The 24,425-nt window shown below is 40.3% G+C and overlaps 3 protein-coding genes across 6 annotated transcripts; 1 reads left to right on the top strand and 2 right to left on the bottom strand.

Annotated features, from left to right (window-relative positions):
* LOC140791963 (hexokinase-2-like) lies at positions 1-4,193 on the bottom strand. Its single transcript, XM_073142699.1, has 11 exons — positions 4,081-4,193; positions 3,656-3,972; positions 3,237-3,387; positions 2,966-3,148; positions 1,984-2,058; positions 1,680-1,835; positions 1,435-1,533; positions 1,209-1,339; positions 735-816; positions 285-648; positions 1-150 (listed from the first exon to the last, which is right to left on the bottom strand). Exons 2-10 carry the CDS (start codon positions 3,937-3,939, stop codon positions 304-306), a joined length of 1,506 nt encoding a protein of 501 aa, XP_072998800.1. The 5' UTR covers positions 3,940-3,972; positions 4,081-4,193; the 3' UTR covers positions 1-150; positions 285-303.
* Positions 4,194-9,681: 5,488 nt separating this feature from the next.
* LOC140792576 (protein DETOXIFICATION 52-like) lies at positions 9,682-11,708 on the bottom strand. Its single transcript, XM_073143650.1, has one exon. It carries the CDS (start codon positions 11,502-11,504, stop codon positions 9,840-9,842), a length of 1,665 nt encoding a protein of 554 aa, XP_072999751.1. The 5' UTR covers positions 11,505-11,708; the 3' UTR covers positions 9,682-9,839.
* A 6,024-nt stretch (positions 11,709-17,732) lies between these two features.
* Positions 17,733-20,988, top strand: LOC140791708 (protein IQ-domain 26-like). 4 transcript variants are annotated; one of them, XM_073142334.1, is made up of 4 exons: positions 17,733-18,921; positions 19,056-19,469; positions 19,896-20,102; positions 20,181-20,988. In XM_073142334.1, the coding sequence occupies exons 2-4, from the start codon at positions 19,065-19,067 to the stop codon at positions 20,886-20,888; spliced, it is 1,320 nt and encodes a 439-aa protein (XP_072998435.1). In that variant the 5' UTR covers positions 17,733-18,921; positions 19,056-19,064; the 3' UTR covers positions 20,889-20,988. The 4 variants fall into 4 exon arrangements, with proteins under 4 accessions (XP_072998435.1, XP_072998433.1, XP_072998436.1 ...); XM_073142332.1 differs by having other exon boundaries at positions 17,743-18,027; XM_073142335.1 differs by having other exon boundaries at positions 17,830-18,027; positions 20,184-20,988.
* Positions 20,989-24,425: the final 3,437 nt, after the last annotated feature.

Raw genomic sequence — 24,425 nt, 5'->3', positions numbered from 1 at the left:
TGATTAAGTTCCATCTTTATTGCTAGATAGGTTGTTCCAGAGAAACAAAGTGAAGAAGGAAGCGAAGAGGAACGAAAATTAATCAAATGCCAAGGAAATTTAGCAGGCTGGAAATGCATCATATCTTCACTTCCAGCTACTTCCCAGCTCCTGCATTTTATGAGCCCGCAACAAGGCGTTATATAATCATTCATCTTAGTGAAACAAGAATTGAGCAAATACACTATACTAGAAGGAAAGAAGGAAAAAAAAGACACAAAAAAGAAGAAGAGAGGAAACACAACGGCTTTCTTGGTAATTTTGCTATGGTTCTTCAAAATCATTGTACTGTGAATGAGATGCCGCAAGGAGCGCTGCCCCGAGTCCGGACCCGTCGTTAGCAAGCTTGATAACTACTGACCGCGAGGCCTCTTCGCCAAGCAACTCCCTCAGGGTGCTCTCCAAACACTGGCTGAATATTGTGTAGTGCTCAAATAACGCGCCATCAATGGCGACCACAGTCCTCTTTTTGTCACCACCTGCGGTGTCTCTCCCCAGCTTCTTGAGGACACCCGCTATTCCAGCAGCGGCCAGACGCGCCCCTCGCTTGGCAATAATATCACAGACTTCAACGACCATCTTTCTCGTCTTTAGGGATGTATCGGCGACCTGAAGTTTCAGAGTGAACAGATGATTCAGATCTTACAAAGACTTGGGAAGGTTTGCAGAATTCAACTAAATGTAAGCGTATATACCCCTATCTTTTCCTTCAATTTGTTGCCAACGATTCTGAGATCAGGTGTCGCATCATGGTGCATGACAGAGACATCCTGGGAACTGCATGTTTCATGACCTAAGATTAAGTAATCATGTAGCCTAAAGCACTAAAACAGATAAGACAACTTCTGAGGTTTTAACTGAAAGAGAGACGGAATGACCAAGAACAACCATGTAACGAAAACAATGACCAGAATAGTAGTACTAACTCCAAAGAATTGCTTAAGTTTCATAACTCTATGCAGGCATTTGACATAGGTATAAAACATGTAAATCACATTACAAACAAACCATATCAATATATGCAAGCTTCAGTGCATTTTTTTACCACCTTAGTACTCCAGAAAAATTCAATTGCATTGCAATACTTCAACAGATAGTAAACTAGTAACTAGCCTGCAAGCTGTTGTATTGTTGGAGCAAGAATTGACAACTTGAAGGTTACAGCATACCTTAGATTGAAATGATTTCTGAGTTTAGGGGGAATAGTATCGCCAAAAAAGGCAGCCTCTTCGGCCATCTTCAGCAGTACCCTCCGTACAATGTCCCCCAAATACATCCCCGAAATTAACTTTTCAAAGATCTGAAAAATTCAAGAAACAATACCAATGCAAAAATAAAATTATAACGAACAAGTGAATGTAACCAAGCTTATCATGACTTCGTTTGAACACATGCCTGCTCCCCAGGATTTAAACTCTCAGCATCTAATTCTCGATCATATTCTGTGATAGGAAGATGAGATGACGTGAAGTTACCCCATTCCATGTTGATAACCTAAAATTCAGTACACACACTTTACTATAAGAGAACTCCTCAGATATAAGACCTTCTACACTAAATGCACAACTAATTCAACATACATGTGGATTTCTATACTCATTTTACTTAGATGAAACAAAGCCTAGAGCTTTAGACCTCACCATATCTCCTGACTTAGGTAGTAGGCCTTGCCACTTTGGAATTGAATGAGCCCTTTCCACATATGCTGCATTTGTTCCGGTACCCAATATTACAGCAACAACAACATCCTCATCATAGTATCTGCCTCCAGCCAATGTCCCAACAGTATCATTGACCTAATACCAAAAATAAGTTCTCTGCTTTTGAGATCATTTAAAGAATCACAATTATTTTGACAAAGTAACCATAGCACTGCACACAAAATATGGCATGCATACATGTCTATCTGTACCATATTGCTGTAAATAGATCAATCAAACTCACCAATGCTGCTACACGCATGTCAAGATCTTCCTTTTCCATTGCCTTGGTTAATTCAGCAACCACATCTTCCCCTAACTGGCTCAAAATAGATTATAAATCCATGAGAATCATCCAACAGCTACAAAAAATTTCTTTAGAGTCTACTCCAATTCATGTCATAAGCATAATAATCTGCTTTCCTTGACAGGTAGTGGACTATAAAATGCATCATTCAAAATTGAGGTCTCAATAATTCATAGTTCACGGAACCGAACCAAATGTTGACCCGATTATAGGTTGGGTCACTGATTCAACCAACGGGTCACCCAATCATATTACTACTTTATTTAGAATTATTTTAAATACTTAAATAATATATTTATAGTTCTAAAATAATTCTATAAAGTAAAGAGAAATATCTATAAGAGCAATACAATTGTACTTGATCCCTTATTCAGTCATTTTTTAACCAATATTTTAGATTTAAGTACATCAAATCATATGGCTTGTACAAAAGTATATCTTAATTACCCTATTAATTTTTAAAATATAGTTATTTGAATTTTAGGACTAAAATACCCGACGGTTGAATATTAAGGACAACTAGGTAATTTTAAAAAGAATGCGCAACCTAGTCGGTTTGCAAAAATTGCTCCGGGTTGTGTAGTTTGCTAACGAGTAGGCCGGTTTTTATCGGGTCAATTACATTTTCGGTCCAATAACAAAATTTAACCAGGTTGGTAGTCCGTTTCTTGGTCCGGTTTTTGATAATTATGCAATAATAATCATGCTCAAGAAAAAATTCATAGAGTAGCACCGCACTTGATATGCTCAAGTCAAGAACATTTTGGTGTAAATTTTTGGAGTACATGACAAAACATAGAAACTGTGTGCAGGGCAAATAGTGTCAGGACATACTGCAAATTTCAGGGTTGAATTTGTCTATGGGACGCGTTGCACAATTCAATAGAATATACTAAATGCATTGAAGGAAAAAATTTACCGCGTCATCAATGGAGAAGCCTTTTGTCCACTTGATAAGAGTGCCAGATGCAACTGAAGTCTGCCTCACAGGGAATGAGAATGTAAACCCAAGTTCTCTCTGCTTGCCCACAGATAGGTGAAAGTCTTCACCTTCAGAATCAACAAACTTTTTCAATTCAGAAGCAATGAATCCAAATAGCCCCTGAATGCATTCAGATGTAGTTAGATCATACTGAAGCATGGTATTAGGACCTAAAAACCAATGAAATAGAATGCAATTATTCACTCACAGTGGAGCTTCCAACCATTAACTCTCGGGGAATGGAGACCTCCCTGGATTCTCGTTTCACGACATGCCTCCCTTCCCCACCAAGTTGTACACGCATAACACGGAAGTTTGTTCCTCCAAGGTCCAGAGCATAAAATAATCCTTTCTCACTCCTAGAGTTGCACACATGAATCAAACAAAGCTTTCTCATCTCTAATGCAACTAGTATGAAAGAACCAAGCATGACCTTCATAAGCATCTAAATATTGTTCGAAAGTTAATGCGTCGAATCATATACTTATTTTATTCTCTTATGTTATATGTCATCTATAGACGATATATCTCATATACTAATATTCGAACAATTCAACAACAGCAAAAAATGAAATTTTGAAGACAAAATTCGGGGAAAAACGAAAATTTTGAAAGAGCATAGTATACCCAGTAGGAAGGTTATCGACGTAGGTGATGAGCATCTTAATCTTGCTCCCCCCCTCCACCTCGAGCCCGGCGTTCATCTCTTCCGCCATCCCATCCGCCACGCGTCGCAGTTTCTCCACCGGCGCCGCGCTCATCTCCTCGAGCTCACTCACCATCTCCTCCGCGCGTGCCCACCGCAGCGTCTCCTCGCTCCTCGTCCTCCGTCGCCACACCACCAGCGCCACCGCCGCCATCGCCGCCGCGGCACCGCATACCACCGCCGCCCTTGCCGTCGCTTTCCCCATCCTTTGTAATCCCTCTAACGATAAGCCTTCAGCCTTAGAAGAAGAAGAAGAAGAAGAAGAAGAAGACATGAGATGATCGCATTTCGACGCGAATAGTGGAAGGGAGAGAAAAAGAAAAGAAAAAGAGCGATCTTTTTCTACCTCGAGTCTCGCCTTCTTGGGATTAGTAATTCTCGCTTGTCTCTTTGTAATCACAGAGAATTGAAATGGGTTCAAGTGCGAAACCACTGCTATGGCTTTATATCGTTATACGCCCTTCATACTAGTCGAATTACCTTTTGCAGAAGAAGGATAGAACAGTCTAAGGTTTGGGATTGCCGGAAAAGGCCCACAGAATCCAAACGACACGTCACGTCTGCGTGGCAAGAAACGAGATAGTCTTCGTTGTTGACTAAAATAGGAGAAGAGAAAGATTTGAGAAGGTCGTTTAACGAATAAATATATGGATAAGGGACTTTTTAGGATAAATGACGACGGAGTTAATGTGCGAATGATCTATAACTCGGATGAGAAAGTGTTCAGATTGACCCAAACTCTGACTGCTATTAATAAAAGTATTCAGGGGAAAGACATGGGGGATAAGTCTAGTTGCTGGCCTTTTGAGATGAAAGAAAGTCAAATTCGAGTTTAATTTTGAATATAGGATGCATGATTCTGAAAATTCTAACAACGTGCTATTCTGACCCCATTCCTCGAATTGCACAATTCATAGTGGAAGGAAAAAAGAAACAAAAGACAATCCAGGGGGATCAAATGCAAGTGGGGAAGACTTCTGAGAGCGCCTACCTTCGAATATATCCCCTCTTGGATGCAATCATATATTACTTCATATGATTTTTTTTTTCCCCCTTTTTATTACTTTTACTTGTAGAAGATAAATTTTTAAAAAAAAAAAATCCAATTAACATATTTATATGCGCATTTTTTAAAATATTTTTTGTTGTTAGTTTGGTAAGGGAGGCGATATAGTCTTTGCCATATATCCATGGCATCATCAATTCATCATTGATCAAGGAGTTGGAGAATTAATTTCGCACTTGAATGTGCTCAGTTTTCTCATGGTGGGCCTCTGGGCTCTGACGCCGCCGACAGCTCTTGCTGCATCACTTTTGACATCTCCCCGGCGGCATAAACCAACAACTAACATATATTATTTGTATCCTCCCCCCCCCACCGCCAAAACTATGAAAAGGGCTGTCAAAATAATCTAGGGTTGGATCAGAGCTTAGTTCCAAAATAAGTGGAGCCAAGCTTGATCTCGAAGTTTAAGCTAGAGATTAATTTTGAGTCGAGCTTAAACCCAGCTCGATTTATGCTCAATAAAGCTCTATATATATATATTTAATATGAGTAATATGAACTATTAAATTTTTTGATCTAATGACTCAACTTCTCTTTCTTTATAGTTGAATTAGGCTTGATTTAAGCCCAAATTAATTCAAGTTTGCTCAGACTCAAAAATGGCTTGAATTGATAAGACTTAAAATTGCTAATTGAGCAGTCCGTTTACACGTTAGGCTTGAGTTCCAAATAAGTTCAAATTAAAATAATTTTATTTTAAATTTGATCATAAATTTATGTTTGAAATTAATTTTAATTCAAGCTTGATTTGTTTACACTTCTATCTATGAGTTAGTAGTGTGGGTTGGTCTCCGTATGGCATCAGCATTTGACAGTTCTGATTATATTGCTACAATTTAGTCTTAATTTTAATCTTAAGTGTAAAAGAATACATTTGATGGTGTGTCCAATTTATGCCCTACATGGGGTTGACCACATAATCTAAAATTAGATTTTTAGCCAAGCCCATCAAGATAGGCCCATATCAAGGGTAAGGCCCAGCTTCATCTTTACTGGGCTTTGAGAAAAATTGCAGCCCATGTAACATGATCACAAAGCCCATTTTTTATAACATATAATAATGGGTTCCTGATGCTTAATGACATATTGTCAGAAATGTTCTTCCCAAATTGCTAAATTTTAACAGACCCATTTTAAGAGAATTGCACTTACATATGCAGTATAGTACCTGCACAAAATTGATTAATTTGTTTCCGTATAAATATATAGTTATATTTAACTTAAATTCGTATCTTTGATCTGCAGGATGTCTCTCTATGATCAAAAGCATGGAAGTGTACGTAAGAATCAGCAACTTTTAAATTACAGTTATACTTGAATATTCTGATCTTGCAAGTTGTTACACGTTATATATGTAAAATATATTGAGCAAAACAACGCAGAACACTGTACCATCACATATTTTACTGCTGGGATACATGATGAATCATACACACAAGCAGCACTAATTAATCTCAGTCGTTCTGAGCCATGCAAATATAATTATCAAAGAATCTATAAATGAATCAGAGATGGGTCCAGTTTTGTTCCAAGTTCCAAGAACTCAGACATTCATCATTTAACCCAGTTGTGCATGGCTTCGTCAGTAGTACTTGTCTTTTTGAGCTCCTAGGAGTACTCACTCACTCTCTCTCTCTCTCTCTCTCTCTCTCTCTCTCTCTCTCTCTCTCTCTCTCTCTCTCTCTCTCTCTCTCTCTCTCTCTCTCTCCCATAACTTGGTGGTTGTTATTACAAGAAGGCACGTTAGGAGATCATGATCCTTTGGGTACTTCACTACTTTACCATAACATAATATGGTATTTGTACTTGTTATTAGCTTATAAGCCTCAATCATCCACAATGGGCCCTTGTGTCAACCAGTGAGGTGGTAAATATTATGAGAATGAGGACACGAACATGCATGAATGCAACAAACGTACCATGTCATGGCCATGTGTGTCAGTGTGTGGGGGTGACATGCCCGAGCCAATTTGAGAATGCAAATAGCTACCTTGCTTAGCTTATTTTAGCCACCCACATGCATGGATAGGCTGCAAAGAATAAGATCCAGGTACTATATTTTTTTGCTCTTTTGTTTCAATAAGCGTAGATAAAGCCAACCCTAGCTGTGTCTTCTCTTGGGCATCTTCCCATACCTAGACTTTGCATAGTTTGGGGGTAGTGGTGGAGCAAAAAGAGAATCCAAAATAACCAATTTGGCACTGAGGCCAAGAGACCATTATGGCATCATGCATCATAAGAGGATATGATAAAAGTTTTAATTAATTGATGTGAGATGACAGGATTGGATCACAACCATGAGGAATATATATAATGCTACGCACGTAAGTGATGATGCTGTCCTACTTCTTTAGCATTAATAAATTTGCAACATCAAAGAATGGGAGGCATATGCTACGCTAGAACCCAAGCAGAGGCAGTTGAGATGCCTCTATTTGGAAAATTTATGGGCCCCAAAAGTGTTATAAAATCAACACTGTGACACTTGGCGTTTTCCTTCAGTCCAATATCAGTTAGTGCTAGTGGTCACGGTAGATATTTTCCTTAGCTGCATAAAAGCTCACTTCATGGCTAGCTTCATGGCTAGCTTCATGCAGTGCATCATCCTAGCTATATGAGAATTAAGGCATTAAACTAGGCATCATGGAAGAGCAGTGATACCTAAAGCTTAGAGCATATATCAACACCTATACCTCTATATATGTTCTCATCTAGTGGCATGTGAGTTGGCACTGACACAAATTTTGGAAGCTTTGGCTGCAACTTGTGGTCCATTTCATGGTGTTATCCTTGCATGAAATGTATGTTGGTTGTAAGTGCGTTCCAATTCATGCCTTCTTCTCTTGCTGTTTGAATTCTGTTGCTAATTATTATGTCAAGTGTTGCAGCACTGCAGGTGTATGACGAAATGCTAGCAGAGGTTCATTTAAGAGCCTTGACGCACGCAATTTATAACCTTTGCCGGACACACACTCGTATTCCTCTCATTAGAGAACAAGGAGAAAAACCAAACCAAAACAAAAAAGATCAGAACTTTCTGTTAGAGTTTACCCAAACACATACATAGAATGTGTGGAATTTTCATTGCATGCTATTAATATGGTAGCCTTTATAACGTCAGCTTAAGGACTAACAAATTGAAGAGGGTATCAAGATGTTGAATAGTATCAAAGATATTGGCAGCTATTTAAGTCTCACCCAGCTCGGCAGCTGTCCTAGAGTAGGAAAACCTAACTGTTTGCCCTCCTCCAAAGTTCCAGGATACACGTGCAATAATTGCACCTAATTTAGATGCGAATTTATCATATCCATTCAAAAGAATCACATGTTGCTCGTCCGCACATTAATACTTACTTGATTTAATCATTAGGCACATCTATACATCCCACATGATCAAAGGACCTCAAATTGAGGTAAAAACAATTTAGCTTTCACAAGCGTTTGTACGTACTGGTGAAGTATATATATATATATATGTAGACATTGAAAGCATGCAAATAAGAATTAAAAGGAGTTCATGTGCCCAAGTCTTCCAAATTAGACGGTAAACTAAAAGGAATGTAATTAAGATGGAATTCCATAAGACTCGTGTTGTCTAGCTTAACCCATTTAGTGTACGATGGCCATCAAAATCTGGGATCCTGGGCGCCAGACACACATGATTCATGTTCTACTGGGCCATCATGAAGAGTATGAAGCTTAATATTTGAGACGCAACGAAGTCATGAAATCCACAACCCACCACCTAATTCGGAGACGTATACATCTCAACACCGCATGAATCAAGAAATTAAAGGTGTGTAGTTGCATAGCTAAGTTAAGACGGCGTTCCAGTTCGGAGTAATGGAAGATTCAAAACGTTATGGTTCCTTTAATTGGGACCATCAACTATGCACAGTTTCCTCTACAGGAACCTTGTCCTCCAAGATCTTAGTTGGAATATTTTTCTTGGTCCACCATTCTATTATTGTCGATTGTGCGATTCTCTACAGATCCAACTACGACACATTGTTATTGTCAAGATACTTGGATCTCTATGACTAGTGACCGAATCATTCATATGCAAGGGTGAATCTAGACACATCTGGTAGCCGAGATTGCAAATGGTTATAAGATATTACATCTTAAAAAGTACAGTTGATTGCGTAGAACTTGCAACAGGGAAAAAAAAAGAAGGAAAAAACTTTTAATGGATTGGACCCGTCGCAATATTAATAACTAACGAAAGAAACATTTTGGAGCATAATACAACGTAATACATCACACATCACAATCATGCATGTCTGGTGCTCGGGAGCGGGGGTAGAGCTAATAGTTTTTCTGATGCAACCTACTGACTCCATTATAAGCTAGGAAGGGGACCAGAAACAGATGGAAAGAGAAGAAGGGGGATGGAGGGGAGGGTGAATGAATGAATGTTTAATTTCATGTGATGAGAGGAAGCTGTCACGTAAATCTAAAGCTCTGACGAGAGATATAAGACTTGGGGAATGGCTGCAGATATGTGATTGCTTCTGCTCTCAAAAGGCAATGGCGACAGAGATCCTGTACAGCTAGTCGGATGCAGGAGATTCCTGCAGATGGTGGGAACTTGGAATTGCTTATCATTGGCTATCAACCTTGCGGCAATTAAAGTTGGTTGGCAACTGGCAGAAAAGGGCATAAAGTGCGTCTACAGATCAAACGACGTAGGCCATTAATAGGACGATGCTGACATCACTATGTATTTTGACTATACACATAGTTAATCCAAACATCAGAGTGTGTGAGAGATAAGAGTGAAAGCCTTAGAAAACAAGAGTTAAATTTCTCTTGCCCAACCCAAGCTCGGTAAATCCTATAACCAAGAATACAAACTCTATCCAAGAGGAAACAAAGGGGTCCAAATAAGAGAAATCATAGATTACTCCGCAATAAATTAAAGCATATCAGTAAACCTCAGTTAAAAGAAAGAAAAAAAAAAAGAAAAAAAAATTCATCTTTCCCGCTCATTTGGATTCTAAGGTTAGAAGACCATCATCACCGTATACATCACATATCTATCTTTCGATCTCGGTCGTCCTGATCGAGATCAACGGCTCATAACAAGTGACTCTACCTCCGCCTTTCCCCTCCTCCTCCTCGTCTTCGTTCCCCCCGGCTGCCACCTTACCCCCCTCCACATCTCCGGGCCCCACCGCCGTGAGCGCTTGGGCCCTTCGGGCTTGAGCCTCCCAATCCGTGGTCCCCACAACATACAGCATGAGCCCCGCGCAGCACACTTGGGCAGCGAGGAGGCCCATCCAGAGCCCAACGAAGCCGATACCAAGCCCGAACCCAAGCCCAACCGCCACCGGCATCCCCACTAAATAGAACGCCCCGAGGTTAACGTGCGCTGCGTGCGCCGGCCGCGCGCTTCCCCTTAAGACACCGCACCCCACTGTCTGCGGGCAGTTCCCGAGCTCGCACAGCCCCACGATGGGCAGCGCGGCGGCCGTGAGCCGTAGGATGTCGGCGTCGTCCGTGAACATCCTTGCCCACGTTTCTCGCATCCCGGCAGCGAACCCCATGGCCAGGAGGCCAATGGAAGCGGCGAGGGCGATAGACACGACGGCGGCCGACCTCGCGCGAGACGGCCGGTTGGCGCCGAGCTCGTTACCGACACGTGTCGAGACCCCGAAGCCGAGAGAGGAGGGGAAGACGTAGACCAAGGCGGTGGTCTGGATGAGCACGCCCATGGACGCCACGGCCGGCTTCGGGTCCGGGAGGAGTCCGCATAGGAGGATCATGATCTCGTACCACCACCACTCGAGGCACACCGAGACGCAGCTGGGCCCCGCGAGAAGCGCAAGGGGGCCCCACCCGGAGAGGCACTCGCGGGTGGGGGCCACGTGGACGGCCGGGTCGCTGCGGGCGAGGAGGAGCGCGACGAGGACGAGGAGGAGGAGGAAATTAGAGGCCGCGGCGGCGGCGGCGACGCCGGCGGGGCCGAAACCGAGGTGGGTCACGAGGAAAAAGTTCGCCGGGAGGTGGAAGACCGCTGCGGCTGCGGCGGCGATAGTTAGGGGAACAGTAATTCCTTGGGATCGTAGATAGATACGTAGTGGGTGGATAAGGGAGAAGGAGAAAAGGTCGGGGAGGGAGAAAAGGAGGTAGCTTTGGGCTAATTGAGTGATCTCGGGATCTTGGTTGAGAAAAAGGAGGATTTTTGACATGTGGAACCATAAGAACGTGATGGGTACAGAGGAACAGAGGAGGAAGAGGATTGAGCGGTGAAGGGTCAAGGCTAAAAGCTTGGGTTGATTTGCTCCGAAGGCTTGGGAGCAAAGTGGCTCCATGCCGAGAGAGAGGCCGGAGAGGACGGAGTAGCCGGAGATGTTGGCGAAGGCGATGGCTAGGGAGCCGGCGGCTAGGGGGAGGTCGCCGAGTGATCCGAGGAACAGCATGGAGAGGATGGAACGGGAATAGAGGAGGAGAGCGGTTATGGCAATGGGGAAGGAGAGGCGGAAGAGGGAAGTGGCTTCTTTTAAGCTCTCGGATGGGGTGGGGAACGAGAGAGAGACCAATTGGTTCGTTGGTTTAATCGCAATCTCAGGGGATTTTAGAGGTGGGTTCTTTGTGGAAGTGGGAAAGGGTACAAGCGTGAGATAGAGGTGGGGTGCAAGAGAGTTCTTCTTCTCGCTCGCCATGGATATGGTGGTGGAGGTGGAGGTGGAGTTGCACATGCCAAGCTTCAGTCTTGTTGCTGAATTTGAAGCAAAGAGAAGAGCTTTTGGGTTGTGGGGGAGAAAAATTAGATCCTTTTACGACTTCATGGATGGTTTTGGAATGAACCGAAGCGACAAAGGAGAGCAGAGAAAACGCTCTGTTTCGTTCTCAAACCTCTCTCCTCTATGTGGCTACTCTTTGTCTGTAGGGATGAAAGGCGTTGCCTGTATGCGATTTCGATAGTGGGAACTGGGAAGCTATATAAATAAATACCCCGAGTATACTCGGGATATCGGGGATTTATTTAATCTAAGCCGTCTTTTTCTTTCTTTTTCTCCCATACCATCATTAAGAAAAGCAAAGCGAACTCTTATACTATTTTAACTTTCTGACCCGAGTTACTTGCCCAAGAAAACGAATAGAATACCAAAAACTCATAAACTCGTTTAATATTTCTATCAAAACAACTATAATTTACTGCAGCCTGGATCTATTTGTATAACAACGACGGTTTACTCTCGCCGCTGAAATTACTACACGACCAACAGTGGCTTACTTTATAACTCCGTGCCATCTCTCTCTCTCTCTCTATATGTGAGTATATATATATATATATATACACACACACTAGAAGGTAACTGTGGCCATGGGCGGTATTATTATAGTTCCATGGACCACATGGATTAAGCGTTGGGGCGTTGGGGCGTTGTGACCTTGGGGGCCCTGCGCCCCTGTGGGGGACTAAAGGGACTCTGCTAACGTACACCGGTGGCCTATATGTGTAGGATATGTAGGCTTGTGCCCATCCCAAAAGAGGAAAGACCCAGCTAACCTTGACTCTTTCTCTAGCGGAAAAAAGAAAAACAGAGAGAAAGAAAAAACCCTTTGCTTCAGTATGAATGCAACCCATCCATCATGGAATGGAGGGCCCTGATCCCACCGTCCCCCTCGTGCGAGGGTGACACGTGCGTACGGTCTGCGGCTTGGATCGCATCTCGCGATTAATGATTTCATCACGTTAAGGGGGTTAAACAGTCGGGATTTGGGCCGGGTTAACATAAAGTAACACATGAGGTACAGTACGAGGCGTTAGCTTTAACGCTGGGGATGGCTCGTTCCATGGAAACACGTGGTAGTCGCACGTGCAAACATACGCACGCTTGTACTTTAATCCCGGTTGGTTGCAGGCCGGAAGTGGAAGGGTGACCCTATTGGCTGGCTTGATCCCACTGGCGGGCCCCAAGATAAACGCGTTAGCCTTCTTTTTTTTTTCTTTTTTTTTTTATTATAGCATAACTGTAAAGTGCCATGTTTATTAATGACATATATAAAGATAAGTAGGGCATAGAGGTTCCAATGTTAATAAGGAAAAAAATATGAAGAAAAATAAAACTAGTAAATCCTGAGTGTTAAGCTTAGGCTAATTCTTTTTGAAAATAAATACCTAATAATGCCCATGGCTATATATCTATTGGTGTCCATACAACAACGTGAATCACGAGACAATATGAACTGTTAACCTCGGTATGCTAATCTCTACCCAAATCTTCTATAAGAAGGTACAATTGGTAGCACTGCATGCGACAAGGGGACAATCCTCGCATATTTAATTTTCCCTCTTCATCTAATCAGATGAGAAAAAATTCAGATAAAATCAAGGAAAATAATAAGTACGTGGCCTATATATATTAAAAAAAAATAGGCCTTATAAGAGCTATCTACTTAGATTGCAAGAAGCAAGGGTTATTACTCATTTACTTAGCCATACGTTAAAAATATTCTATGAATATTCCGTCACAGGGTAACTGTCGTGAAAATTTTATAGTGGCAAATATGATATTGTAAAAAACTTTAGTGGTGATTGTGTAAAAAAAAATCCCGAAATAATAATCAAAACCCATTGGGCCCCTCATTAATGGAAAGAGTGGGCGGGGTTAGGAGTTAGGACTCGGTCAATCACGAAAACTGTTCCCGTTTACTTTTGGCGTGTCTCCGTTGATGGAGGTGAGGAGACCGAGATGGAACTTATCATGAAAGGAAGATATCGACCCTAGAATTCGGATAACTATCCGGGTTTGTCTTTGGATAGGGGTCAAGTGTGTCTATGCTCGGCTCGCATTCGTCGTGGGTCGAGTGACGCAAGTTGGGTCACGAGGGAGCAAGGGAAAGGGTGATCCTGATAGCCACTCCTGTGGATGGCGATAAGCTTGTTATCCATAGCTTTATCTCCTACTCGATAGCTTTCTATCATGGCCTCTTACAAGGTTAACTTCCATGGATCCAGAAGTGGAGATCTACATGCAATCCATTCCTCTTAACTGCGTAGAGACTTTGCGGAGTGCTCGATCAGATGCATGCATGCATGGCCCGGCCATCTTTCTTGACTTTGTTTCGGTCTAAGCCACTCCTCTCCCCGCAGGGAATGAGATGTTAATAATATATATAGTGAGTGCTCTCCTGTTCTAAAGAAATCAAATGATTATGATTTGGTACTCCTCCCGATCTTTGCCATTAAACAAAGGTGAAATCCCAAGTGGGGAGCTCAGATAGTGATGGCGAAGTGGATTTAGAAGCACTGCCTGGGTCCACGTATCAGCTCCGTGTTCATCGATCCCTTCCATTAAATCTCTTCTCGTGCATGCGGACCATAGCAGAAGTTGACCGTAAACTGCATGAATCCATCACATCTTAGTAATTTAAAGGATCCTTCGTATCCTCCACTCCTCCTTTTCGCACGCATGCGGATGACGAGATACCTAAATTAGGCACCAAAATTTAAAATTTAAAAATTTAAAAATTTAAAAATTGCTTGTCTTGTCTTTTTATATCAACCTCCTACAACTATTAACACTTTGAAGTGGATCCCTGTACACTAGGAAATCGAGTTGACTAGGTGAAAAACTCGGGCTAGTCGCATGTGAGCATTAGTGCATTAATATTTATATTATTGTATTTCTAAAATTACTAGTAAAATAAATAGATGCACCGAAAAAAGTACGTTTGTTATCTAAGTAAATAATTTAACAAAGAATAGATGCCATGAAAACATATGCATACCGTAAGTAGCTAACCAGCCATTCCACGGGGTCTCGATCAATTCGTGGTCACTTAATATATAATTCCTTTCATGCACGTAACTACTACTTCTTCCTTGTCACATTCTGCTACTCCTCCTACTCGAGGGTCTAATACAACCTTAAACGTAACAAATGGTGAATAAATGCTGGAGACTCGCTTGATCCATAGGAAAAGTAAACACATCGACCCAATTGGTGCAAATAAAGTCTTAAAGACGATGCTTTGATGTGCATGAGAAGAACCACACGCATGAGCAATCCTCATGTGGGATGCGTTCCTTTTAGAAAACTTTTTGGTGTTTGGATTCCTTTTTTGCTTCTCCATATCTGTGAACTTTGGTTTCGTTGCTTGACCTCATGGATGATGACCAGATTTTACTAGTAGGACAAATCATTCTTCTAACTCAATGAACTAATTGTAGAGAATTTGAACTCGTAAGTTGATGTTGTCCCTTGGACTTAAACTTTGTTTCTGTGCCTCCCTACTACTATAAATTAATTCTAATTATTAATAGTGGGATATATATAATGATGTCTCTCGAAATATCTGAGAGGCAAGTCGAAGGCTTTGGCCTTCTTATCCAAGGATAAATTATGTTTCCCATCTTAGATTCTTGTCCACTTGGCCAATAAAAAACCCACCCTAGTAATTAGACTAGGATATATGTAGTGTAGTGATGTAGTCTTCCCTTTGCTGCCTCCCCAGGTAAATACAGGACATTAAAATAGTGTCACTTACCATAAAGTAATGCAAAGTGATCTAATCTCGAGAGTGATCAAGGATCGTTTATCTTGTCGGCATGACTAATTTGACTTGTCTAACATACGATTCACGGAGCGCATCGTACTGAAGGAAACTCCATTAGAGACAATGACTGAAACTATGGAAACAAGAGCCGAGGGAGGAAAACGTTCAAATATATGATAGCTATTAGCTATTAATTACTAGTGTGATAGCTCACAATAGTTTGGGGATAAACATTGGCTTATATAATTAGAGCCAGAGATTTATCCTCCCCTTTTGGTTCTTTCGAATTAAAAGTAATACTTGTTAAAGAGTTGCACATAGATTGAGAAAGCACTCTGAATTTTAACTAAATTGACATGTAACTTGGTCTAATTGTAGCAATGGAATACTAAATTGTACATAGCACACTAATGGGCCAATATGGGCTTTCATTTGGTATTCACAAAGGTCCTCAAGGCCATTATGGGCTGAAGTCCATGGGCCTAGTTTGGGCCTTTCTGACCTTTAATGAGATTACCCGGAAAAGAAGCTCAATATGAAATTTCTTTAGACATAGATTGTTTGGATTTTCTATGAGTAACTTTATGTGTACGTCTTAAATGCAAATTAGATACCTCTATAATTTTACTCTTATTTTATTATTGGTTATACAAAAAAAAGATACAACTCTAATGGTTATCTTAAATAAATTACTCTACTGTGAGTAAGTATAGTCAATAAGGCCATTTTAAGATAAAAAGACTAATTACCATCATAATATAAGAGATAAATAGTCACTTTTAATATATCACAAGTGCTTTTGTGTTTGAGGAGGATATTTTGATAATTTTTTGCTAATAAAAATTACGATAGTATTTTTGCACGTCGGTGGAAGAAAAAAGAAAAAGAAAAGTGAAAAAGGATTAGATATAGAGGAGGGTACTTTGATTATTTCTCACTAGTAGAAATATTATAAGAAAACATTTATGTAGTGTTTGATCAAAATATACATAATTTTTTTTTTAATATAAACTATATTTGAAAGATATCTAAGTTATAAATAAGTACTTTTTATATACCAACAGAAAAATCACTTTTAGATATTACCAACTTGAGTGTCAAATAAATAAAATATAATATGTCTTACTAAGTAATGTTAAACCTAGATTCCAAGAATAAGCATGCTAGCAGTCATTGCATAAGCAACCAATTCACTCAAACATAACCATCACTAATGTCGGACATTTTACTAGCTGCGTACTGACACTGCGAAAGATATGATATGATGATATAAAACCACACTGCTGTGTAACCAAACCTCCCATTAAAGCATCATAAGCATGCATCAATGATTTTGCTTCCTCCATTTGAAAAAAAAAGAAGAAGAAGAAGAAGAAGAAAGAAAACTAGTAACTTCAGACGAAGTACATTTATTAATCCAATACTATCATGTTCATCCATAAGTATGTCCATCCATCAGTATGCATAATAAGTCTTGCATGCCATTAGATACATACCATGATGGCATGATGCAGCAGTCCAGCCATTCATTAAACATAATACTAGCTTACCTTGTCGGGTCCAGAGCTCACATCCAACATCTATATCCGAGTCCAAAATGATTTGATCCGTACAAACTCCAACGCACTCTCTCCCAAATCATTCAATTGCACATCTTAGTTAACTACAAGATACATAAGAATTATTAATATCACACACACACACACACACACACACACACACACACACAGACACAAGAAAATTACTTAAATGCCCTCCCACACGTCTGAGATATTCGCAGAAGCGTATGCATGCATTATTATATTCGTAAACTGGGGGAGTAAACCCGACATGGTTGGAATCTTCCGTTGCCTTAAGATGTACTCTGTTCAAAAATTTAAAAAGATTCGGGATCTTAGCGGGAAATTCAAATAGGGACAACCTCGTAATTATCGTTAAAAACCGGATCCAGTTTCTCTCAGTTTCAGCTTGGTTTTACTGTGGTAAATAGATTCTATCACTGTTAAACCATAATGACGAAAATAACCTTCCTCTGGGAATATATACCTTCTATTAAGATATAATAAGATCGCAAGGAGCGTAAATTACAAAAGAACCCCTCAGTTCCCGCAATTTGTGGGATTTTTTTTTAACCCGTTTGGATTTTGGCCGCAAGAAGAGCGAGATCTTCTCCCAACTTTAATTACGCCAACGTCAGCAAAAGACTCGAATTTAACGTCAAATTTACGAAGACACGTGGAAGCGCAGTGAGAGGTGAAAGGTATCCATACCTCTTTTTTTTTAATACCATATGCGGGCAATAGATTAGAACGTTGCCTCACTTATGCCCATTGAAAGGAAATTAAGAGCTTCTTTCCGTTTAAAACACAATTTTCTATTCCAAAAATAAATAAATAAAAGTTTGTAGAGAGAGAGAGAGAGAGAGAGAGAGAGGAGGGATTCGCTTTTCAAATCTCTCTCTCTCTCTCTCTCTCTCTCTCTCCTCAAAAGCCAGGTTTGTTATGCCATTTTGGAAGCAGAGAAGAGATTGTACAAGAAAGAGGCGATCTTTCTAGTACCTCTCCTTCCGTCTCATATATAAAAATCTCTCATTTTTCTTCTACTTCTCAGTATAGTCCCGGTCACCAAACCCAATGCTCGTCCCCGAAGATCTCCTACAGTATTGAAGACTTTTATTTGGGAATAGCGACTCGCGAGAGAGAGAGAGAGAGAGGAGTAAGCCTTCTTCACCCTTTTGCCATAAGGTTTTCTTTTTCCATAATTACTAGCTCAAAGCTGTCGACTGGGACACGGCAGAGGGAGTGAATCCTACAATGGCGAGGGATGGAGAGCCATTCGTCTGTTTATTTGATGACGTCTATATATAAGATCTTGCACTGGTGGCCGGTGGGAGTAGGAGAATGCTCCCTCCTCTCCTTTTCACTGCTATGGCATAGGATTCGTAGAAAAGGGTGGAGAGAGAGAGAGAGAGAGAATCCACCTTAATTGAAAAGTTGTAATGAGTACTTCACGAGAGTGTCAGCTACTGTAGTAACAGAGGAATATATATCCTCTCGTGATACTTGGTGGTGTTGGAGAGAAAAGAGGGAGACAGAGAGAGAGAGAGAGGCTTGATTTTATTCTGGTTTACTGAGGCTTCCGTTGAAAGAAGAAACCCAAGCTTTGTTTGAGTTTGTATTGATTTTGAGGTTGGTTTAATTGTTCTTAGCAGGAGCATTACATCAAGTATTTAGTGATGTGGTAGCTTGTCTTTGGTAAGTTGGGGCAGGGGAGAGAGGTAGAAAAATCCAATCTTATCTTCGCGTCTAAGATGGGCGTTTCTTTCTTCTTTCTTCTCCCTTTTTCTTTTCCTCTGTCTTCTTCTGCCAAGTACTTGGAGAAGTGGAGAACTTATGGAAACTTGAGCTGCTTCCTCCTGTGCCTTTCTACTTAGAAATTTGAGTCTTTAACAATTAATCTATCTATCTCTCTACCGCTCTCCTTTTGTTTTCTAATGGCTTCCAGTTGTGTGGGTCTTGCTCTGATCTCTACCACTTCGCTCTGTAAACTTTGCTTCTTTCCTGGACATCCTTTTGTCTTGTAATGCAGTTCTTCACGAGGGGGTGACAGGTCTTTTCTCCCAAAAAAGCTCGCTCCTTTCAATCCTTTTACTATCTATTCCTAAGCTTTCTTTTTAAAAAAAAATTGTTGTTTGATGTTTGGGTTCCGACCCATTTAAATTTCTCTTCTTCAACTCTTTGTAGAACTTGGAGATGGGTCGCGCTACGAGATGGTTAAGAAACCTTTTAGGTGGTAAGAAGGAGGCCAAGCAACAGCGCAAGGAGTACCCCAGCTATGGCGGAGAAGAGAGAAGAGAGAAGAAAAGGTGGAGCTTTAAGTCTTCGAGGGAGTCGGGAGAAGTGGTAGGGATGAGTCAAAACTCCTCAATGGCGAAAGCGGATTGGCGCTCGGTGTACTCTGAGAGCGAGAAGGAGCAGAGCAAGCACGCCATCGCGGTGGCGGCGGCGACAGCAGCTGCCGCGGACGCTGCTGTGGCGGCGGCGCAGGCGGCTGTGGCTGTGGTGCGGCTCACGAGCCAAGGGAGAGGAACCATGTTTGGTGGAGTACAAGATCGTGTTGCGGCTGCAAAGATCCAAACTGCCTTCAGAGGCTACTTGGTAATGAATAAAAAATCTAATATTTTCCACAAAAACCAACCTTGTATTTTATTTTCCTATGGTGGTTTGTTCTCGTAGAGATTCTAATTCACTGTTATTTTCCCCTTGTATGATTAGATTCTCTGGTGAACTATGTTCGCGCCATTCTATTTGTTCTTTCTCTTTACTATTCTTACTCCTTTTCCTCTATGTATAGCTTTCAATGGTTCTTTTTTGAATTGGCTTCTTTTATTACTTCCCCATGTCTTGTTGCATTTATTGAGTCTTCCTTTATCGCATACTTTTCTTCCATCTCTCTCAATCCATCACATGGTTTTCTCTACCATTATGGTTGATGGGTTTTTTTTTTTCCTTGGAAGTGTTTTTTAAGCTTGCCTTTCAAATGCTATCATCGTTTTGATCTCTTAATGCTCACTTCTCCTATAGGCAAGAAAGGCTCTCCGAGCTCTCAAAGCTCTGGTTAAGTTGCAGGCTCTTGTCAGGGGTTATCTAGTTCGTAAACAAGCAGCTGCTGCTCTACATAGCATGCAAGCTCTCATGAGAGCCCAAGCCACCATTCGAGCTCACAAATCTAGCAATGTACTCTCCAATGATCGAAGATTTCTTCCAGAGTTCCACCCAAGAAGATCTCTAGTATGCTTCAATCTCTCATTAAAAGTTTTGTGCATTATAAGTTTGCGGCTTTTTAACTCTGTTTATCTTCTTTAACAGCAGGAAAGATACGATGACACTCGAAGTGAACAGATTGCTTCGTTCCACAGTCGAAGGCTATCTACGAGCCTTGACAATGGATCCGATAGGAGCCCAAAGATTGTGGAAATTGATACCTATCGACCCAAGTCGCGTTCTTCTCGTAGAACAAGCCCCTCTGCTTTCGACCCAAATGAGGAATTCCATCCAATTTCCATGTCCTCTCCTCTCCCACGCCAAGCTCCACCTCGGATCTCGATACCCAATTGCCGGAACTTCCAAGACTACGAGTGGTGTCCCCCTGGCGAACAATGCCGGTTCTCCGTGACTGCGCACAACACACCGCGATACATGAATTCCTCCGGGAATCCACCTATAACTCCTTCAAAGAGCGTTTCGGGCGCCGATGCCGTCCTCCGCCGTTTTCTGAACAACTGCCCGAACTACATGGCGAACACGCAATCCTTCGAGGCAAAGGTGCGGTCGCACAGCGCGCCGAAGCAGAGGCCAGCCCCGTCTCCGGAGCCGGCTGCGACGAGGAAGAGACTACCATTAAGCGAAGTGATGGCGGAGTCCAGAGCCAGTTTGAGTAGTGTTGGAATGCAAAAGGCTTGCCCTCAAGTGCAAGAAGCATTCAACTTCAAGTCTGCAGTATTAAATCGGCTTGACAAGTCATTAGAGCTGTGCAAGGAAGTAGATAGAGAGTTCTACTTGCAGAGGAAATGGTGATCCATGGGAGTAAAAACTGTAGGAATAAGAGAGAGATTTCATCAAGCAGTTAGTCGGGTGTAAATTCTTTAATCTAATGGATCGCAAAATTCTTCGATTCTTCCTCTGGATTGCTAATACTAAAGGACAACTCTAAACTAAGTAACAGTAGCATCAGATGGATGGGATGGTGTTTTTGATTGTGGAATCAAGAGCCACGGACATAAGAATGGCTTCGGCCACCTCAAATGACTGTAGCCATGCAGAGTGTCTCGTACTTCATGTCTAGTTGATATTATTGTAATTTTGGCATGAGTTGCAACTTGCCTTCTTCTGTCCACGTTAAATCCATGTGCTGCTCTGCTCTTTTGTTGCGACTTTGACGACCCTAATCTGGACATTCCTTGATCTATCAAAACTCATGCTACATCTTTCTTCTTTACCTCCCCCTTAAGAGGGGGATGTATTGTATTTTTTGTCGTGTGATATATAGCTCTTTAAAACTTCTTCGCTGACAAATTAAATTCGTCGTCTAGTCTTACGTGAGGTCGCACTGCTACTTACTCCCCTAATCAAGATATTAGCTAATTATGACGCTCACTAATAAGAATCTCCTCCAAATAAAGTTGATAGTGATTCCTTAACTTCTCTGATGGAGATAACTTTATATATATATATATCTATATATAGATCATAACCACTTAATGCTATAATTTAGTGGTACCAAAATCTTCAGTAGGTATAAAACCACTAGCTACTAGCTAGCTAGCACAGAAGTAGGAAGTAGGTAGTAGGTGATAGTAAGAGGGTTTAAAAATTTCTTTTCTATAATGATTAGGTCTTGATTTGATTGATGAGAAGGATTTGCTTGGTTGCTTGCATCACTTCCTTTCCAAGGGCAGTTTGGGAAAACGAGCCGAACCGGATCTATTTGGCTTCTTCTCCTTTGTCCAGTAATGCAAGCTGCATCCTTTATTCATTGGACTGCAGCTACAGAGCTCTCCATGACGTATTATCTCATTATTCCCATCCCCACACTGCCACGTGATCACCACCTCCTCCGTAATTCCAAATATGACCATGACCATCCAATCCAATCCAATCCTTCTCCTCTTCTATAAAGATCAATTCGTGGGGACTTTGGCAGTTTTGGCGTCCCTGTCTCTTCTGCGGCGAGAGATTCGATGCAGCAGAAATGTGAATTGATCGCATGCATGCATCTAATGACACTCTTCTGTGTTGGAGTTCAAATGCAAATGACTTATTATAATTTAAAACGAAGAATAATAATTGATGCTTTGGAGTAGATCGAGATCAACTCTGCGCAGAGTAAGGTTTTATAGCTGATATTAGGGAAAAAACTTTGATAGAAAACCACTGTAGCAGTGCTCCTGATACAGTGGAGAGTATGCAACTTGTATTCCTTTCCGGTCTCTATTCATATCGATCCCACTATCCCAGTACGTAACGTACGGATATCTGTCTGATTCCTGTGGTGCAATAACGGTCACTGTGAAGAAAAGGACAGCCCACTTCAAATTTCAAAAGCTAGCTAATACGATCTCTGCGGTCATTTGAAATAAGAATCTGATCGTAACTTTGGACTATTCAGAAGGACATATGAATCGAGTCGATGTTTGTGATGTCACTCATAGTTTGTATATATATTATTATTAGGGTACGTACTTAAGGATCGATCTGCTATCCAAGTTTACTCTGATCGATAAGTGTATATATATATATATATATATATATATATATATATATATTATCATAACTCTTATCGTTCTGATAAATGACAGCAATACTGTGGAGTTTACGAAGCTAGCTAATGCACACAAGTACATAGGTGTAAATCTTAATTTATTACGATTGCTTGGGACAAAACGGGGTTTATCTTGGGTCGGATAAGTCGATCGCTCTGTGGGTTATTCGTACGTGCCTCTCTGTTTTCTATTCTTTTTGCTCGCTTTTGTTGGTGTGCATGATTTGTATGGATGCATGCATGAGGACACCTGAAATCATAGGAGATCTGGAGCGTTGCTTATTTTATTTTTTCAAAGATTAACGCTTTGTCGATCGTATACGGCGCCTCGTGATTCAGATAGAAGAATATGCAAAACTTAATGTTATATATGTTGACTACGCTTATATACATTTTTATAGAGATAAATATATTGATGTTTGGATGTTATTTAGAAATAACGGAGAGTTAATTAGCAAAATAAGCAAAGCTGCACAAATGAAACAAGATTTATATTTTTTTGTGTTAGGTTACAGGACTGAAATAGATAGTGTCATAAATAAAAAGGTATTCGATTGTTAAAATATAAAATAAGGAGGAGGATTAAAGCCAAATGTTAAAATACTGTTGATGCTTTTAAAAGAGTGTAACTGTTGTTTGTTGTTAGCTATATTTTGGCAATTATCTATTTATTCTTAACTATGGTGAAGTTTCTCTTCTTTATTTAGAGTAAGAAAACATGAATAAATGATCTGATATCTATGATATTAGTAACACTATGAGAATATTAACTACATTGTTAGTTATGCTAGATTTAGATGGTGTTTAACTATAGACTATGAATAAAACATCCTTAATTAATGAAAATGAGTACTTTATTCTTCAACAAAATATGCATTTAGTTAGATAAATTTTTTGAGGAAGGTCCATGTATACATGAGATGAGATGGTTACACAAATATCAGCTTATCATCTACTCTAAGAGTACAAAATGTTAGAGAATGGTAATTTTTTATTTTATGCTCTAAAATTTCTTTTTTTTCACAAGGTAATATATTTCGATGAGTCCAAAAAAATAGATTTAATTTGAATAGGTGAAAATTTATATTTTCAAATAAAGATTGGCATAATAGAATTTGAACTCATAACCTCTAGCTCTCGTGCAATATTAACTCACTATTTATTCTAAGAGCTTAAGTTATTAGAGAATGATAATTTTTATATATTTTATGACACCAATAGAGAAATGACAACAATCTTAGAATAAGTCCCTACACTTATGCGACATGTATAGAGTAACAACAAAAATCAAGTAGCAAGATCATAACAATACGAGCCAAACACTTATCTTAAAGATAAAATGGAGGGGGCAATGACCTTAAAAACAAGGCTCCAACTTAGACAGCAAAAAAAATTGTGGTAAGAATATTACAAGAAAGAACACAGACTTAACGGATTATAGTAAATTTATCTATGTTATTAATAACAAAGTACTTTATTAATAACACAGACTTAATCATAAGCAACAAACAACTAAAAGAAAACTATGACATAGTAAAATATCATAACAAGGATCACACTCACAACATTAAATAGAAATAAAAACCTCCCTTTTCACTGTTTTTATTTAAAGAAAAAAAATCTAAACACCATAGAATATAGGAATAATGTTTTTTTTTTTCTAATTTGTTTTGTTTGAGGTAGATCAATGTACTACTACTACCACCCAAACTTTTTGAAATTTTGAAAAGGGTGTGATCGATCTTTCCCGGTACTAGTCGATCTAAGCAAGGCATACAACATTTATTAATTAC

This window comes from Typha latifolia, chromosome 7 (genome assembly GCF_019914945.1).
Source record: "Typha latifolia isolate L0001 chromosome 7, TyphaL0001v2, whole genome shotgun sequence".
Classification (NCBI taxonomy): domain Eukaryota; kingdom Viridiplantae; phylum Streptophyta; class Magnoliopsida; order Poales; family Typhaceae; genus Typha; species Typha latifolia.
The sequence above is the reverse complement of the archived record's forward strand: the minus strand, read 5'-3'. Positions and strand labels throughout refer to the sequence as shown.

Bases quoted from the DNA above. Each gene is read 5' to 3' on its own strand.
- LOC140791963 (XM_073142699.1), bottom strand. From the start codon at position 3,939: ATGGGGAAAGCGACGGCAAGGGCGGCGGTGGTATGCGGTGCCGCGGCG. The intron at 1,836-1,983 runs GTGAGTTTGATT...TTTTGGTATTAG, and splicing joins ACATGCGTGTAGCAGCATTG to GTCAATGATACTGTTGGGAC. The intron at 1,340-1,434 runs GCATGTGTTCAA...TGAATTTTTCAG, and splicing joins GTTTAAATCCTGGGGAGCAG to ATCTTTGAAAAGTTAATTTC.
- LOC140792576 (XM_073143650.1), bottom strand. From the start codon at position 11,504: ATGTGCAACTCCACCTCCACCTCCACCACCATATCCATGGCGAGCGAG.
- LOC140791708 (XM_073142334.1), top strand. From the start codon at position 19,065: ATGGGTCGCGCTACGAGATGGTTAAGAAACCTTTTAGGTGGTAAGAAG. The intron at 19,470-19,895 runs GTAATGAATAAA...CTTCTCCTATAG, and splicing joins CTGCCTTCAGAGGCTACTTG to GCAAGAAAGGCTCTCCGAGC. The intron at 20,103-20,180 runs GTATGCTTCAAT...CTTCTTTAACAG, and splicing joins TCCACCCAAGAAGATCTCTA to CAGGAAAGATACGATGACAC.